This window comes from Heterodontus francisci, chromosome 3 (assembly GCF_036365525.1).
Source record: "Heterodontus francisci isolate sHetFra1 chromosome 3, sHetFra1.hap1, whole genome shotgun sequence".
Lineage (NCBI taxonomy): Eukaryota > Metazoa > Chordata > Chondrichthyes > Heterodontiformes > Heterodontidae > Heterodontus > Heterodontus francisci.
Genome location: NC_090373.1, coordinates 45,359,789 through 45,377,996, shown reverse-complemented (window position 1 = coordinate 45,377,996; position 18,208 = coordinate 45,359,789). Strand labels below are relative to the sequence as shown.

The 18,208-nt window shown below is 40.7% G+C and overlaps 1 protein-coding gene across 4 annotated transcripts in view; it reads left to right on the top strand.

The window, feature by feature from the left end:
* arhgef10 (Rho guanine nucleotide exchange factor (GEF) 10) overlaps window positions 1-18,208 on the top strand; it is a 346,362-nt gene that overhangs the window by 239,662 nt on the left and 88,492 nt on the right. For 3 of the 4 annotated variants that reach the window (XM_068021735.1, XM_068021744.1, XM_068021762.1), the window contains exons 19-23: window positions 8,235-8,350; window positions 14,931-15,058; window positions 15,528-15,596; window positions 16,247-16,347; window positions 16,703-16,824. In XM_068021735.1, coding sequence (XP_067877836.1) covers window positions 8,235-8,350; window positions 14,931-15,058; window positions 15,528-15,596; window positions 16,247-16,347; window positions 16,703-16,824 — 536 coding nt within the window. The remainder of the gene's footprint in view (window positions 1-8,234; window positions 8,351-14,930; window positions 15,059-15,527; window positions 15,597-16,246; window positions 16,348-16,702; window positions 16,825-18,208) is intronic. The other variant, XM_068021752.1, reaches the window with a different exon arrangement.

Sequence of the window (18,208 nt, the reverse complement as noted above, 5' to 3'; positions counted from 1 at the left end):
TTTGTTGTTGAGTGTTTCGTAATTTTTTGTACGTTCTGATGACCATTAATTTAGGAACTGCTATTAGATTGTAGAGGGAGAATTTATATGGTGTTATATACTCAAGCTTTAAGTTACTGTGACTTGATTTTTGGATGTACTATTTGTGATTATGGGACAAATGCAATTGCAAAGTTACTGTGGCATATAATTTCAATTAAAGAATTCAAAGTGTACTGAGGACTTTCAGGATATGGTTTATGTATGCTGGACCTGATAACTCGGGGGGTGGGGGGGGTGGGTGGTGGAAATGTGCAGGACAGGGTTTTTGCAAGAGAGGAAAGTGTAGATATTACTGACCATAGTGGAAAGTTGAGATGGAGAGGGGATGGAAGCCATGGGCATAAAAGGGATTGTCTATCAGACAATTTATTTTTAAATACTTATTTTGGCTCTGTAAATTTGTCATGTCGGTAGTAATAAACAGTAATTGAATCACCTTTAATAAAAAAGACATTTGGATGTGAAATTCCTTTTTACGAAAACTGACAATTCTTACATTATGAAATCTTGACTTGTTGATTTCTTTCTGTGGGCCAAACATCACTTCTTGAGATGGCATGGTTCATTTAAACTGTTTCAGAACTCATTACGTGAACCCATTTTATTTTCAAAGGAATGTTACTTTCATTTAAAAAGGAATTCAGTTCTAGTGGAAAGTACTTCAAATTCGAAATGCCTATTTCCGGATTTATTGTGCACATTCACTGTTTTTGTTCTTTGTCCCTTACCAACTTTTACCAACACACAGAAAAATTACGTGTGTGTGAGGTTATTCAATCAACAGGATTTCTCCCATTGGGTCTAGAAACAGATCAACTGAGCTATCGCCAATATCAATTAACAGATTCACTGTACGGAGAAGCATTTTCCTGGATTTGTCCGAGAATGTTTGCTTGATGTTTAATACATCAAATAACCTTCACTACTCCAGAGTGCATTTGAAAAGGTATTGTTCCCAAAATAATACATAAAACAACTGTTAGGACAGGTATTTACTTCCCATTTAAATTTAGGTTTTAATCTTTAATTTAACTCCATATATTTATTTTCACGGATAAAATACAATTTTTAAATTACTTAACCAGTTAAAAAATCATTTATAAATTTAGTGTTTAAAAATAGAATTAAAGGGTTGTTGGAAGTTTAGGGCCTTTTTGTTTTGAGTATTCCCCAAATAAAATCAGAGCAAATCATAAAATAGTTCAGATTTGTACATTTTAATTAGTTTTGGGTTATATTTTAATTCAAAAAGCAACACGTTTTGAAGTATTTTAGACAAGCCGGTTAAGATTATAATCCTCTTATCTATGCTTGGTACAAAAGGTTTTCCTGTGCATTGAAGCTGGTGTTTGTTCTGTTGAAAATGGCCTGGCAAATACTTGAGAGCCTACCGACAGAGCAGTTGTGGCTGCAAAGTAAAACTAACTCTTAAAACGCATCTTGTTTGCAGTCTGTAAAGGAAACCTTTGATAAAGGTACTTTTTAGGATTCTGATTTGACCATGCTTGCTCGCATCATACGTAATAGATTGACTGCCCCTTTATAACAGACAGGATTACAAGTATAACAATAATTACTTTGTACACGCTTTCAATTACCATGCAGGGCACATAATGTATATAGGTCTAGGCACTGAAAGTGTAGGCTTTGCACAAAATAGTTGATCAGGTTAAAACGTAATTGTATAAATTAAAGGGAAAGTCCATCTATCATCATTATTGCCACGATTTTGTTTAGAACATGTATTTCGGTTGTGGTATAACAATACATGGCAGAATCGAGAGCTAAATCAATTTAACTTCTGTTCAATTAAAGTCTTGTCAGATGTTAAATGTTTCTGCCACTTTCAGTCATACATGGACAAGTGTAATGCTCGCATACAGTCACAACAAAAGCTTTCGTACAAAGCCTCACTTAACTCATTACGCTCTTGGATTTCTTTTAGCTTTAGTGCAACTTTGTAATGAAATTTTCTTCAAAACTGGAGGATTTTTCAAGGCTGAAGCTGGACTGAATTGTACAATTATCCCATCATATTAACATAAAGTTTTGCATTCTAGTTCAAACATTGATCTCATACTGGTGTAATATCTGGATGAGTATGTATTCCTGTGACATTGCCAGTTACAGAAATGTCAATTTTTGTCTAATTCAGTTGTGCATCATGATTAAAACCACACATTTTTTTGAAATTCATATGAAATTGATTGATGTTTGAAAACATCATTCTAAATTATGTAGGTTTTTCATTTTCTGACTTACTGTGACGTGCCTAGTTTAAATATTACAAAAGATCCATGGCCCGGGTTTTGCCTTTGTAAGACGACAAAACTGGCAGCATTTGCCTTCCTTACAACTGTGAAACTGACAGCAGCTTCTGGGGCAGCATTTTCAAAGGGCTGTGGGGTCGGGACCTGGTGCGGGTGGGATTTCAGAATTGCAGTCCCGGAGGTTGTCGCAGGCTCCCGATGCCTCCGGGATAGTTTTGAATTTTCAAAGGGCTGGCAGGGTAGAGGGAAAGGCAGACGCCCTCTTGACGAAACACGAGCTTGATAAGGGGCTTGCATACGTGCACACGAATTAGGAGCAGGAGTCGGTCAACTCAATCCCACAAGCCTGCTCTGCCATTCAGTAAGATCATAGCTGATCTGTGTGGTTCCGATTAAAATTGTCAATCTTTACTTCGGCAAACCTGAACAGTCTGGTACATATTAGTGCATGGCTGTCAGGTTCACTGTGGGGACATCAGAAGCTTTCTTTCCATTTAATTTAATTTAAGCTGACCTTTCCTGTGCTGGTTCGAGAGCTCTAATGTCATCTAGCCTGCATGACCACTTCCATCCCCAGGGAAACTGCTAGCTCTCTAAGGAGCTGCCTGTTCTATTTAGCAAGTTAACGGCAGCTCCCAGCAGCTCTTGGCATCTTGAGATGCTCAGTGCCTCTAACTGGATACTAAGCTCACCTCCTGCCCAATTAGGGCATTTACATTTAAAAATAGCATTGCAAGAGTGATGCAGCTGAGGAGCAAGGTCGGGACCCAGAATTCATTGTGTTGCGTATCCGACCTTGCTTTGATAATCCAGCCCCTGGTGTCTGTACATGCACAGTTAAATGCAAAAATCTAGAAGTTGCTGTCGGTGATTCCCTGTTCCTCTACAGGGTGTGCTGTTGATGTCCTCTCAGATGTAACTCTTTAGATATCACTTGAATTGATGGGAACATCCAATTTTGCAGTATTAGTTTCGATGTAAAAACCCTTGAAAAAGTGTAATGCCTTGTTTGAGATGTAATTAGGTTTGTGATGGTGAAACTATATTCATATTATTGCTGAACAACCTCTCTGACCCTGAAAAACAAATTTTATATTTGTGGGATGTCAAATTTCTCCAATTCGATAAAATTCCAGAGATTTTAAAATAATTATTTGTTTTTAGCGTTTGATATATTAACTTCTACCTTAAACCCATGTGTAGGTCCCAACCTTTATTTTGTGTTCTGTAAAATAATTAAAAAGTGAAGGATAATCAATGCTTTTTACTTCCTCGGATGCAAGCTGAGAGAATTTTTCAATGTGATTGGCTGCTTAGCCTGCTAAATGCTATCACTGTAGCTGACATTGGTGATCCTCTATAGCTAGTGCCAGAATGAAATTAACATTGGGAGAGGAAAATCCACACCCCAGAGATCACTAGGTCTTTGTAGGCTGTTTTCTTCGAGTACAGTGGTGAGCACCATCACTTTGCTGCTGCCCAAAAAATCCAGGCTATGCTTATGAGTATTACTGGGAACATCCACTATAATCATTGTAGTCGCCATTTTTTAAAATATATGTATTGATAAATTGTTGAAGGGAATTCTAGTTGCTTTTAATGAAAAGTGCATGAAGAACACTGTAGGATGATTTCATGTCATGTATGCTGAATATAATGAAGAGACTGTTGATCATGAGAGTTATGGGTTTGCTCGGCATCAGTTTTCATGTTAATAAAAAATTCAGTATTTTTATGGCTATGTAGCTAGTCAGCAAGAAGTGGAAGATAGAACACAATCTAAACCATTGCATTTGGTGGGGATAAACTCCATGAGATGAGATCAGCAGTGCCAAAGCCCATCAGCTTATTACAAGAGGTACTTGGTTTGCTGATAAAGTCATTGGAGCCTGAGATACCTTTCAGTGAGCAAAAGTTGAACCGACATAACAGATGAAGTTTGCATGCTGTTGGGGTGTTCAAAAACATTTCCTTATAGCCTCTGCATGACTGTCAAATAAGCCCAGATTACCATCGGGGAGGATTGTGGAATGAATACCCATTTAAAATGGTTGGAGTATATCTGATCCAGGGCAGTGGTCATGTGACATTCGTCCCATATGCTGTATAAAAAGTGCTTCTATCTATTGTCTTTTTTTGCCCCTGTGTTGCCAGTCTAGAATGTGCATGGACAGCTTCCTGCACCAATGAGAAAGAAGTCATGGGCTGGAAATTTCCTCAGGGCTTCTCCTACTCCACTAGTGTAACTTAGGGATATCTGGAATTTTCCATTTATCCCTGTAAATAAATTCCATTTGCAGACTTAGGTTCTGCCTGTTTCTACTGCAAGGGTGTCAGTTGCCTGGACTGAAGAGAGTAGCTTTCTGCGAGATAATATTTTTTCACCTTCAGATGAGCCTTCCATAGAAGATAGTAACAAAATGAGAGTATTGTGGCTACTGGCTGAGAAGCAGTTGTGTACCTGCAAGTGACAGTCATCATGGTCATTAGCTAGCTCTACGTTGATGGAGTAGAACCCTTTTCTGTTTGTGCAGGGCACTGCATTGTGCCTCGGGGTCTAGACTGCCATAAGGATGCCATCCGTTTCTTGGTGTACTTTTTGGAGAACTAGCAATCCAGAGAAATTGGTCATCCCTGTTGTGCTGCTGTTGCTGGTCATCTGAAAAAGGAATGAAGATGTTGGCCTTTCTGAATAAAGTATTAGTCACACGTCTGCATCTGTGCACAAGATATTAACTGATACTGGTGATGTTCCCTGTGCTATTGGAAGCAGTTGGAAATATAAAGGTTGAAGGCCATTGGCAGTGCTTTTTCTATTTATTTGCAAGATTGCGCATAATTCTTGAATTCTTCTTGAAGTAGATAACATAGTCCTAACTGCCTTCCTGCTACGTTTGAACCTCAAAAGGCAGTGATGTTTAGTTTAGTTTAGTTTAGAGATACAGCACTGAAACAGGCCCTTCGGCCCACCGAGTCTGTGCCGACCATCAACCACCCATTTTATACTAATCCTACACTAATTCCACATTACTACCACATCCCCTGTCCCTACATTTCCCTACCACCTACCTACACTAGGGGCAATTTATAAAGGCCAATTAACCTATCAACCAGCAAGTCTTTGGCATGTGGGAGGAAACCGGAGCACCCGGAGGAAACCCACGCAGACACAGGGAGAACTTGCAAACTCCACACAGGCAGTCCCCAGAATTGAACCCGGGTCGCTGGAGCTGTGAGGCTGCAGTGCTAACCACTGCGCCACTGTGCCGCCCATTCTTCAGCCATTATAAGGTACTTGTGCTTCGGCCTGCAGGTACAGTGGGTCATATAGCACTGAGTCCAAATAGTGTCTGTTTGGTGACATGTGACCGCTGTGGCAACTGTTGCCTGATCCTGCTTGTCGCACTCCACTAAGTCAAATGATGGAAGAACAGTGAAAGAAATCCCTCATAATGAGCTGAGTGACTGCACAAGCAATTTGGAATTGTTCCAGCAAATTTCTGACTAGCATACAGCAGTTGGTAATTGGTCAAAATAATAGACTCTCAACCTTTCTGGTCAGCAATAATGAATTACCACTGGAATTCAGCACTACTCCAATAACAATTTTCAGGGTGCTATTTCTTTTCACAGAATCACAGAATTGTTACAGTGAAGAAGGAGGCCATTCGGCCCATCGTGTCCACATTGGCTCTCCGAAAGAGCAATTCACTTAGTGCTATTTCCCCGCCTCCTCACTGTAACCCTGCACATTCTTCCTTTTCATATAACTGTCTAATTCCCTTTTGAATGTTTCAATTGAACCTGCCTCCACCACGTTCTCAGGCAGCGCATTCCAGACCTTAACCACTCGCTGTGTGAAAAAGATTTTCCTCATGTCGCTTTTGCTTCTCTTACCCATTACTTTAATTCTGTCCCCTCTCGTTCTCGACCCTTTCACGAGTGGGAGCAGTTTCTCTCTATGTACTTTGTCCAGACCGCTCACGATTTTGAATACCTCTATCAAATCACCTCTCAGCCTTCTCTTCTCCAAGGAAAACAGTCCTAACTTCTCCAATCTGTCTTCATAACTGAAGTTCCTCATCCCTGGAACCATTCTCGTGAATCGTTTCTGTACTCTCTCCAATGCCCTCGCATCTTTCCTCAAGTGTGGCATCCAGAACTGGAGACAATACTCCAGCTGAGGCCGAACCAGTGTCTTATCTAAGTTCAAAGGAGTAGTTTTATTTTTGTGAGTACACAGCGTTTCCTGATTCAGCCAATGGGTTTTCACCAAATTAAGTAACAGTTCATGTTGCTTTTGTTGCTTTACATTATTGTGAGTTGTGACTATACGCAGGGCCTTGCTTTTCATTTCTCCAGAGAAAGAACCATCTCCTAAGACAAAAGGATATTTAGAGTGACCGTGCCAGTCAAAACCCAGTTTCAGGAGACACTGGCCGGAATTTTACACCCTTCCAAAGAGAGGGAAAGTTGGGGGGTGGGGGCGTAAAATGGAGCAGGAGGCTAGGGGGGCCCTTCACGACCCGCTCCCGCCTCCACCACCACTTCACGCAAGGCAGCGGCAGCGAAAAGCGGCCCACCCACCCCAGGCCAATCAAGGCCCTTAAGTGGCCAGTTAAGGGCCTCCGCCTGCCACCACGGGGATTTTACGCGTGGCAAGTCGGGCGGCCCAGGCCCGAGGAAAGCTGCCTGACAAAAGCAGTTGGCTCTCTGATGACCTGAGAGGTGGGCCCTCATGATGGGGCACCCTGTGCCCAAAAGAGGGTACCCCCGCTGCCCCAACCACTCCCAGCAAGCCCCCACCCCGTTCCCCCAGTCGACCACCCTTGCCTTGCCGGGGCCCGACCGATCACCCCCGGCGAGGCAAGAGTTGTCAGATTGGTGGAATGGGGGGGTTGTGTTGCTGGTTGGGGCTCCCCGACGACATCATCTTGAAGCTGGGTTGCATTCCTAGCAGTGACCACCGCTCCCAGTGGCGCTGCTGGAGCTAAGAGCTGCCGGCCCGCTGATTAGCTGGCAGCTCCATTAGGCCGGACTTCCTGGCTCAAGGCCGGGGAACTGCAAAATGCGGGTCGGAATCCCAGGCAGAAGCGGGTTCGCCACCAATCTTTTAGCCCACTGAGTGCTTGTCTTTCATCTACATATGAATTAGGCGCAGGAGTAGGCCACTCGACCCTTGAGCCTGCTGGACCATTCAACAAGGTCATGGCAGATCTGATTGTAACCTCAAGTCCACATTCCTGCCTACCCCCGATAACCTTTCACCCCCCTTGCTTATCAATAATCTATCTACCTCTGCCTTAAAAATATTCAAAGACTCTGCTTCCAAAACCTTTTGAGGAAGAGACTTCCAAAGACTCATGACTCTCTGAGAGAAAAAATTTCTCCTCATCTCAGTTTTAAATGGGTGACCCCTAACTTTTAAACAGTGACCCGTAGTTCTGACTGTTGGTATTCAGACATGGGAAGGATGGTGACCTGCAGTGAAATGAACGGCAGGCATCCAGAGAACTTAACTCCAAAGTTTACCACCTTTATTTTTGTTCAATAAGGGTTTTCAGGGTTACAGAACCAAGGCGAGTAGATGGAGTTAAGATACAGATTAGCTGTGATCTCATTGAATGGTGAAACAGGCTCGATCTACTGACTGGCTTACCTCATTTCAATGTTTACATAATTTGAGAAAAGACAATCTACTTCAGCAATTCAACATATATTGATAGCAATAGGTGTCTAAATGGTGACGTTATTTCTTTAGTCTTCTTTGGAATGGTGGACAAGCTCAAGGTGTTCAATTATTCTGATATACAGACTTTAGACAACCGCAACAATTTAATAGTGCCTTGGTTCATTTCAGCAGCAAAATGTTATTTTTTTCCATTGACCCACTCCTCATATATTTCAACTTCATTTTTCCAGACAAGCTCTATATGGGACCAGGCCAGCTGTATCAGGATTTACAAAATCTAATGCATGACTTAAGTGTGGTTGGCCAGATTACACAGCTTATTGGTACTTTAAAAGGAAATTATCAGGTACGGTAAAACTTTATTATGTTTAAAGGTATGTTTTTTTGCCGATAATTAAAAGCTTCCCAAAGAGATTTTCTCTGAGTGACATTGATTCAGATAAGTGACGTAACTAATGGTCATGAAAGTCCTTTGAGATACATTGTTAATTTTGACTTTAAGCAGTAGTGTAAAATGAGCAATATTGATTCAGCTGCCGGTTATACGTCTCTTTCGATTTTCATATCCCTTGATTTCAATGCAATTGAAAAGCAGGAGATGTACGACATAGAGCTGATTCGATACTGCCCATTTCGCACATTCACAAATGTCAAAGTGACCCGCATTGGGTGAAAATATCTGTAGGAATCATGAAGTGGCAGATTGCATCAATCTAATTCTTTACATGTGTTCAAGAGTTAAAATCTAAGGTGCAATCTTTTTGGCCCACCACACTTTTATAGTTCGTATCTTTACACTTGACTTGCCTAAGATCTAAATGTGTAGACTTCAGCAAATTGGAACTAGATGGAATGCATCCTAAAATCCTCAAAGACATGGGCAAAGAATTAAATGAATATCTAGTTAACATTTTCAGGAGTTGCCAAATACAGTGTTATGACTAGGTGAGATAGGTATATAGGAGTCCCTCTCAGCCTTCACCTGGTCTTACCGTAACAGGGTTTAATTTTAAACACACTGTTTTTAGCTCCCCTTTGGTAAATCCTTGTTCACCGCTTTCCAATTATAAGGCAAAGAAAACAGCAGAAACAGACTTTCTCAGGTTGAAAGAAGAAAAGTGAAATTTTATTACACTTAAACTTCGGTTGACACCTACGGATACACAACATGCCCATGCTAGCATGCACACGCGATACACACATGCAAATAGAGACAGAAAGAAAACAGAAGAAATAGTGGAAAAGTTTGAGGCAATATCTGAAGAGTTTTTGTGACAGGTCTTCGCGCTCATTGTAGAGTCCTTGATTATAGGTAGATACTGCTTTTTGTTGGGGCCCAGTATTATTCTTAAACCTTGTTTGCTGTAGGAGACTTTTCTCTCTTGGGGTCCATGTGCCTTCAGTGGATTCAGAGGTTTATGAGAAAGAGATGGGAGCAGGCAGACTGGAGAGGCTGTGGCAAGCCAGCCAGGAGAGATCTTCTCAGTCCAGGAGCATTCAGATGTTCTGCACAAACTGTTTGTACAAATTCAAAAGACTCCGTTTGTCCAGCAGGTTTGTCATGTCACTAGCTGGTTTGACCATGTCCGTTTGTGTATTCGGCCATCTTAGCAGTCAACCTGGAATGCGAGCTCCTCCACCTTCAACGTCTGGTGATCAAAGTCCATTGTGAGGGTTGAATGTGTCAGGGAATGGCTGCTTTGACCTTCCAAACACTGTGTGTTAATATGCACATGTCTTTTCCATCCACGGCTGATCTGTTTAACAAGTCCTTTCTTCACTCCAGTAACAGTTTAATATCAATGTTCGTGACAAAATTTATGTGCCTCATTCTTGGTAGGTGGGGACCTAGCATGACAACAGATTTCTCGTAAAGGGCATCAAATGTTAGTCTGATAGGATAGGAGGGAGAGCAAATTTAGAGCGATGGACCCGTTAGTCTAATTTATGTGTTCGACAAAATAGCCAAGAAACTGACCATGGAGATATCATAGAATCATACAGCACAAAAGGAGACCAGTCAGCCTTTTGTGCCTGTATCAGCTCTTTCAAAGAGCTATTCAGTTTGTCCCACTCCCTGTACTTTCCCCGCAGCTCTGCAAATTTGTTTCTATTCAAGTATTTAACCAAGTCCCTTTTAAAAGTTACTGTTGAATCTGCTTCCACCACCCTTTCAGGCAGTACATTCCAGATCATAGTAACTTGCTGTGTAAAAAAAAAAAGTTTTCTCATGTTGCCGGTTGTTCTTTTCCCAATTTCCTTTGTCATGCAGACCCCCACCTGCCAAGAATGAAGCACATTAACTTCGTCATATGAACATTGATTTGAAAACTGTTGCTGAAGTGAAGAAAGGACTTGTTTAAAAAAAATCACCAAGCCCTTGGCTGGAAAGACATTTGCATATTAACAGACAGTGCTTATGGAGACAAAAGGGTTAATTCCCTTATCCAATTTAACCCACAATGGACTTTGAGCACCAGACATTGAAGGTGAGGGAGCTCAAATTTCAGGATGACTTTTGGGATGGCCGAATCCATAAACAGACGTGGTCAGACCAGCTGGTCACGTGACTAGCCTGCTTGGCAGCCTGGTTTTTCTGAATTATACAAACAGTTTGAACAGATAGACTGCAGTACGCTCCTGGACTGAAGAAGACCTCTCATGTCTGCTCCCCATCTTTTTCTCACAGAATTCCAAATCCATTGAAGACACATGAACCCCAAGAGAGAAAGGTCTCCTACAGCGAACAAGGTTTAAGAAGAATACTGGACCCCAATGAAGAGCAAGATATACCCACAGTCAAGGACTGTACAGTGAGCTCGAAGAACCGTAACAAAAACCCTCTTCAGAGATTGCCTCAAACTTTTCCACTTTATTTTTTCTACTCTTTTCTGTATCTATCCACGTGTGTATCGCGTATGCATGCTAGCGTTAGCGCGTCACGTATCCGTAGGCATTAACCAAATTAGAGTTTAAGTTTAATAAACTTCAACCTTTCTTCTTTAAATCTAAGAAAACCTGTTTGTGCTGGTTTCTTTGCCTTACAATTGGAAAGCAGTGAACAAGGATTCACCTAGGGGGAGCTAAAAGCACGGTGTGTTTAAAATTAAACCCTGTTACGGTAAGACCAGGTGAAGGCTGAGAGGGAACTTTAGACACCTATCTCACCTGTTGGTAACAGAAATTTGGGTGCTACCATCCTAACAAATGAGAGAAATTGGAAGTGGATAGCCAAATTGTTCCCAATCAAAAAAGAGCAAGATTTCAATACAGGTTTTCTTGTGATTGTGTGTGCTTGGATACTAACATGTCTGTAACTGAAGCTAGTAGCTCCACAAGCCAGGGTGAAGTAACTTGAGATAAGTTAAAAGCACTGTCAATGGAGAAGTTGAGGAAAAAGGCTGAGCAGTGTCGGATCACTGTATGTGGCAAGGCTAGGAAGTCCGAACTCCTAAGACTAGTGGCCAACCATTTTTCCCTTAAATCTAAAGAAGCCGAAGCAGGGTTAGAAGCTGACCCGGAGAGGGTATTGTGAGCAAAGACAATTGGACCAAAGGAAACTTGAATTAGAAGACACGGAAAGAGAAAGGGAGAGTCAGGAAAAAGAGAGAGAAAGACAGGAGAAGGAACGAGAGAGAGAGGAGAGAGAAAAAGAATATTCTGGAAGGAATGTGAAGAGAGAGAGCTGAAGTGGCTTGAGTTAACTAGGGGGGGCAACCGGTAACCCCAGTGAAAGCATGACCGATATGGAGGAGCATAATTCAGGGCTGGGTACAGAATTGTTAAAACTATCGCAGCTTATCCCAAAATTCAGTGAGGAAGATGTGGAAGCATTTTTTGTGCCTTTTGAGAAACTGGCAAGGCAGCTAAAATGGCCAGCTAAGACCTAGCCTCTTTTATTACAAAGCAAGCTAACTGGAAAAGCCCATGAGGTTTATTCCCTGTTGCCGGATGAGAGTTCATCAAATTATGAACTGACAAAAAATGCTATCGGGGCATATGAATTAGAACCCAGGGAATGAATTAAATAAATCTTCTCTAGCTGAGGCTCAGCGAGCCAACCCAGTTTTGCAAAAGTTAGTACAGGCTACCCAGTCTGAAAGTGAAGCAGAGGGAGTCCCTGATTACTACTATTTAAAGAATGAGGTACTGATGAGGAAATGGAGTTCTCCTCACAGACCTGAGAGTAAGGAGTGGACAGTAGTTCACCAGTTAGTGGTGCCACAGAGGTACCAGAGAGAAATATTAAGAAGAGCCCATGAGACTACAGTGGCTGTACATGCTGGTATGTGAAAGACCAAAGCCCGCATAAGACAGCAGTTTGGCTGGCCAAAACTCCACAAAGATATGGTGGAGCACTGCAGGAGTTGCCACATGTGCCAGGTTGAGGGGAAACCCCAATCTACAGTGAATCCTGCACCCCTAAGTCCTGTTAGGAGGACCCTCCAGCAGAGTGCTTGTGAACTGTAAGGGACCCTTGCTGAGAACAAAAGGGGAGAGGCAGGCACAAGGCTGGAAAAAGTTTAGAAAGAGAAGGGGAAAAAGCAACCAAGTGGGTAGGTTAAAGGAAGTTCGGGAGGAACCCTGGATGAAAACCCTTACTGTTTGATCAGCCAAACCCAAAACATTTGAGAAGTTAGACCCCACATCCTCCTATGTAAATGCAGACACTAGAAGCACCCCACCAGAGTTGCCAACAACATTTACAGGAACCTACAGAAACAAAGAAAGACCTCTAGGGGGGCAGAGAAACCATGAGGGTAATGTCTTACCTTGTCAAAGTGCCACAGGGGAGTGCAGTACAATCTGAACAAATACCTGCAGGCAGGAGTGTCCCAGAGGACAAAGGGGAGATATGCAAAGAATCTGCCCCAACAGTCAGGAAAAAAGGGAACCACCCAATCCCCTGAAGTCAAAAGCCTTTGCAGGACTCGGCAAAGCACTGAAAGAGAGTTCAGAATAGACCCACCCGCTACTGACTCTCCTGAGGAAAGAAATTCCAACTTGGGGTGAATTAAATCTCCCTCCCACCCCCCCCCCCAACCTCCACACTTTGGCAGACCTCAACAGGAACAAAGACCCAAGGCAGTCATGGCAATGGGCAAACTGAAGGAAAACATCCGCAAAAAACCACATGTTTATTGGGATGGCAACTAAAGCAGCACTGGCACCAAGAAAAGACAGGCTGTAGTAAGTTTTAGGATTTAGGAATGGATGTGAATGAATGAGAGAGAGAGACGCGTTTTCCCCTATATCTTCTATTTTCTCTTTCGACCCTTTTAATGAACTGCTCCCTTTAAAAATCGCATTTCATTCCACTGGGTGTGGAGATGTCATGCGGACCCCCCCCCACCTGCCAAGAATGAAACATATTCATTTTGTCATATGAACATTGATTCGAAAACAGTTGCTGAAGTGAAGAAAGGACTTGTTTAAAAAAAATCACCAGGCCCTTGGCTGGAAAGATATTTGCATATTAACAGACAGTGCATATGGAGACAAATGGGTTACTTACTTCCCTTATCCAGTTTAACCCACAATGGACTTTGAGCACCAGACATTGAAGGTGAGGGAGCTCAAATTTCAGGATGACTTTTGGGATGGCCGAATCCATAAACAGATGTGGTCAGACCAGCTGGTCATGTGACTAGCTTGCTTGGCAACTTGGTTTTTCTGAACTGTACAAAGAGTTTTGAACAGAGAAACTGCAGCCTGCTCCTGGTCCTGTCTGCTCCCCATCTTTTTCTCATGGAACCCCAAATCCACTGAAGACACCTGACCCCCAAGAGAGAAAAGTCTCCTACAGTGAACAAGGTTTAAGAAGAATATTGGGCCCCAATGAAGAGCAAGATCTACCTACAGTCAAGAACTGTACAGTGAGCTTGAAGAACATTACTCAATACTCTTTAAAACTTGCTGCTGTAGATTTTATCAGATTATTTAAGAATATAAGAAAATGTGAAATAATAAAATCAGTTAGTTCACCAAACCCACAGCTTCCAAAATGTATGTGCAATTTTCCATGTTCTGAACTCTGTACCCTCTTCAGAGATTGCCTCAAACTTTTCCACTTTATTTCTTCTACTCTTTTCTGTATCCATCTGCATGTGTGTATCGTGTATGCATGCTTGCGTGGATGCGTCGAGTATCCCTAGGTGTTAACTGAATTAGAGTTTAAGTTTAATAAATTTCAACCTTTCTTCTTTAAACCTAGGAAAACCTGTTTGTGCTGGTTTCTTTGCCTTATAATTGGAAAGCAGTGAACAAGGATTCACCAAGGGGGAGCTAAGACACAGTGTGTTTAAAATTAAACCTTGTTACGGTAGATCAGGTGAAGGCTGAGAGGGAACCCTAGTCCCCTTTCTCACCTGGTTGTAATGCTGTAAGCATGTAGCTTTATCTTGTTGAAAATGCTGTGTCTGGTTTTTCATGTCTCTAGGGGAATTAATCAGCTCGTACAGAGTTCAGAACATGGAAAATTGCACATACTTTTTGGAAGCTGTGGGTTTGGTGAACTAACTGATTTTGTTATTTCACATTTTCTTATATTCTTAAATAATCTGATAAAATCTACAGCAGCAAGTTTTAAAGAGTATTGAGTAATGTTGAGCATTTGACATCAAAAATAATTTATTGTCCAGTGAGCTTCAGTCTGTAAACAGCAATCACATAACAACAAGTTAATTTTTTTAATATTTAGTATTTGCATGTAGCATCTTAGTGTTTTTTTAAGCTCATAAGTCTAAAAGGAGCTACAAAGGTCATCAGAAAAATGCAAGTATACTGTGTGCAATTGTGCCTCTGGAGGTGCTTTCCCAGTACTATCTGCTAAATTCATATTAAATGTGCCTTTGAGTTTCTTGATACCGAGGAACTGATCTAATCCCCTAAATTCAAGTCTTCTGGTTTGTAAATCTTTGTTACAGAATTTGAATCCAATCGTGAGCCAGGACTGGACAGCTGGTCTTCAGAAACTTGTATTTAAAAAAGAAGAAGAAATAAGAGCTGCGGATCGCTGTAGAATTCAACTGCAGCTGCCTGGAAAACCAGACAAGTTGGTATTGAGCATATTCTGATACTGAGAACACAGGGATCCCATAGGCAGATTGGAATTACTTTATTTTTCAAATGTTTATCAATCATTTGAGATTGCCACATCATTACTGAATAATAGCCTTCTTTAATTTTTGGATTCATAAATTAAATACTTTTTACGTGTTACAGCCATCATTTTCGTTCAGAGTTCACCTGTTGAATCTTGACATCTCTCTGAAATTGTACTGTTTGAAATTCAATTTTACGTTGAATAAGCTTGTCTCAGACTGACATCCAGGTATTGGCTAAGCTTTCTCAAAGGTTTAGATAATGCCTGTATTATGGGTACATGACAAATATACAACAGACTCTTGTTTAGTCATTTTTTTACTTTTGGAATGCTACCTATTTCTTACAATACATTAAAATATGATTTTTTTTTGAATAAGCCAATATATGTGAAGTTTACTTTCTGTTTTAATTATAAGTGAGGAAGTCCAAGGACATGGATTTGGAGCTCTGGGGCAGTATGAAGGTTTAAATTCTTCAAGGACGGTGTACGTTTTTTTAACATCAATTTTTATTTCTGTTCTGTTGCATGAGAATAAAAATGCTCCAGTGCCAACTGCAGAAATTACAATGACACTATTCACAGTATCATGCAGATCAAAGGATTAGTAATAACATTTCAAAGACTTGGAATGTATCATTAGTGACCCCATTTCAGGGTGTAATATATATTTCATTTGGTTTCTTCAGTCTTAAATTTTATTACTGTCATTGATGCTTTTTTAAAAGCTCTTTAATGAGACCAATTGAGGACAAGTGTTTGGAAGCACTGACCTGGTAAACACAAATAAGTTGTGCATGGGAAAAACATTTGGAAGTGTATAGATGTCACGATATATGTTCCAAATTGCAGAAAAATATCAAGACCACACATGTGTGCAAAAGGCAATATTTAGCTCAGTATTTTGAAGAGATGTATTTTGTCATAGAGCACATCTTGCAATTGTGCCTAACCAGTTGGACACCATATGTAAGTGATATCTAATGCATCTTTCAGTGCTAACAGAAGTCAAAGCTACTATTTTAAATTAAGGTACCATATTCAATAATTTTCTTAATCAGTAACCTTTTCAACATTTTTGAAATGGAGTCAACTCCACCTTTTAAATAATACTTTCAAATGTCTTTTTTTTTGCAGATCTGGAAGGCCTTCATTCTTCACAGCGGTGTTTAATACATTTACTCCAACAAACAAACTCTCCTGGAATAGTAGTTTACAGATGGCCAAATTGGCCCTTGGTAAGATTTCACTGGCAGAAGATGGACATTGATACTCAAATAAGTGATTTTTTTTTTCTGTTAATATTTTGGATTCCACAGTTAACACCCAACTGTGTGCCTTAAAGCACAAATATCTCCATATAAGGAATAAATGAAAAGTTATGATCACTTGGGTAAAATTCTGATTTTTGAAATGTCAGAATTAGAACGTTTTTTTCTCAAAATGGAGCATGTGAATTGAATAATTGGTATGATCTGCATGATCTATTAATATGCCTCTGAAATTTCTATTATAACTAGTTTTCAGGATGTGAAGAAATACAAATAGTAACTTTTCAAAGTTATTTTCTTCTTTCCCCCTTCCTTGAAATAGGAGATGAAAACCAGCTGGGCTGGTTTTGTGCAGAAGATGATGGAAAACAAATAAAGCGGCAAAAGCATCCACTTCTTGTCAGACACATGCCTGTAATGATGTCAAAACTCCAAGAGTTCAAGGTGAGATTTAAACGTTCCGTATTAGTGATGGTTATCTGATTCCAGCCATAGACCGGATTATAAACCTGTGTACCAATAAATTCTGTTTAAAGTCCCAAAGAAACTACACTTTTGAGTTCCTGAAGTAAATTTGCAAAGTGCAATTAATAGGTCAATCTACTGATAAAGCCAAACTTACTAGGCCAGAGCATAGTGAGTAGACAGCTTAATGGATCAACTTTGCCTACTTTTAGACTCAGTCTTACTCAGTATTGATTAGTTAAGTGGAGTGTCTTTGGAGTCCTTGGGCTCCAAGATGACATGATTAATAATGGGGTATTAAGATCCAAGTTGATCCTTTGTAGCAGAGTCTATGTTCCACTATCTCAGTCAGCCATGTTTTCAGTACTCCAAGTCACTAATAATAAATGACCAGCCAGCCTGACTCAACAACAGGACCTGGAGGAGTCAACCTATCACTAGGGACTGGAATTCTACCCACTCGGCTGCAGATAATCTTGCAAGCTGTTGATCTTATGACTAGGTTGATCTTAACTGGACAAGCAATGAAATGTTAACCTAGGTACTTTGATAAGCTGTGACTTTAGTTCTTAAATTTTAGCAGCTCTGCACAAACTTGCAGATCCCTAAGCCATGGCAATTAGCAATCTGTACCCAAGTTCTCTGCAATTAGGTAATTGAGATGTGTCCCTCTAGGGAAAATGTATGCATTTCAAATCCTATAAAAGAAAGCACCCATTTATCTGGATTACTCCGCGGTTTAGTTTGGAGGCATGTAATTTGTGCTGAACGGATGATTGTGAATTGGCTTCATTGAAAAGGTCATTGAAAAATGCTGCCAATTTACTGATGCCTGTTTTGTGTTACCACCAAAGACCGATTTTACCCCCTTGGTAGCTAAAGAATATTGGTAGCTTTCCGAGCATGTCAGACCACCAGCTAACAAAATAAAATTGTTTGAATGAGTATTAAAATTTCATACTCCGAGTTCTTTCAGTAAGTGCAGCTGCTCTGACGAAGGGGCCACACCTGAAATGTTAACTTGTATGTTCTTTCCGCTGATGCTGAGTGTTTCCAGTATTCTATGTTTTTTTCACATTTCCAGCACCTGCACTTTTATCTCCTTTATTTGTGTTTTCTGTAACAGTTAACTGGAGTTTGAGCGCTTAATGGGAGTTTGAAAAGTTGCTTGGTAAATGGAGCTTGCTGGACTTGTTAGATTGCACAAATAAAGAGTCATCCTCATATTTAGTAACCATTTGGGGAGCTGTCCAAATAGACCACTATAACTGAATTCCACAGTAATTGTTTTAAATAGTCTTTTATAATAGTATAATTTTTGCATCTATCATGCTTGCTTTATTAAGGTGAAGGATTTGTTTCC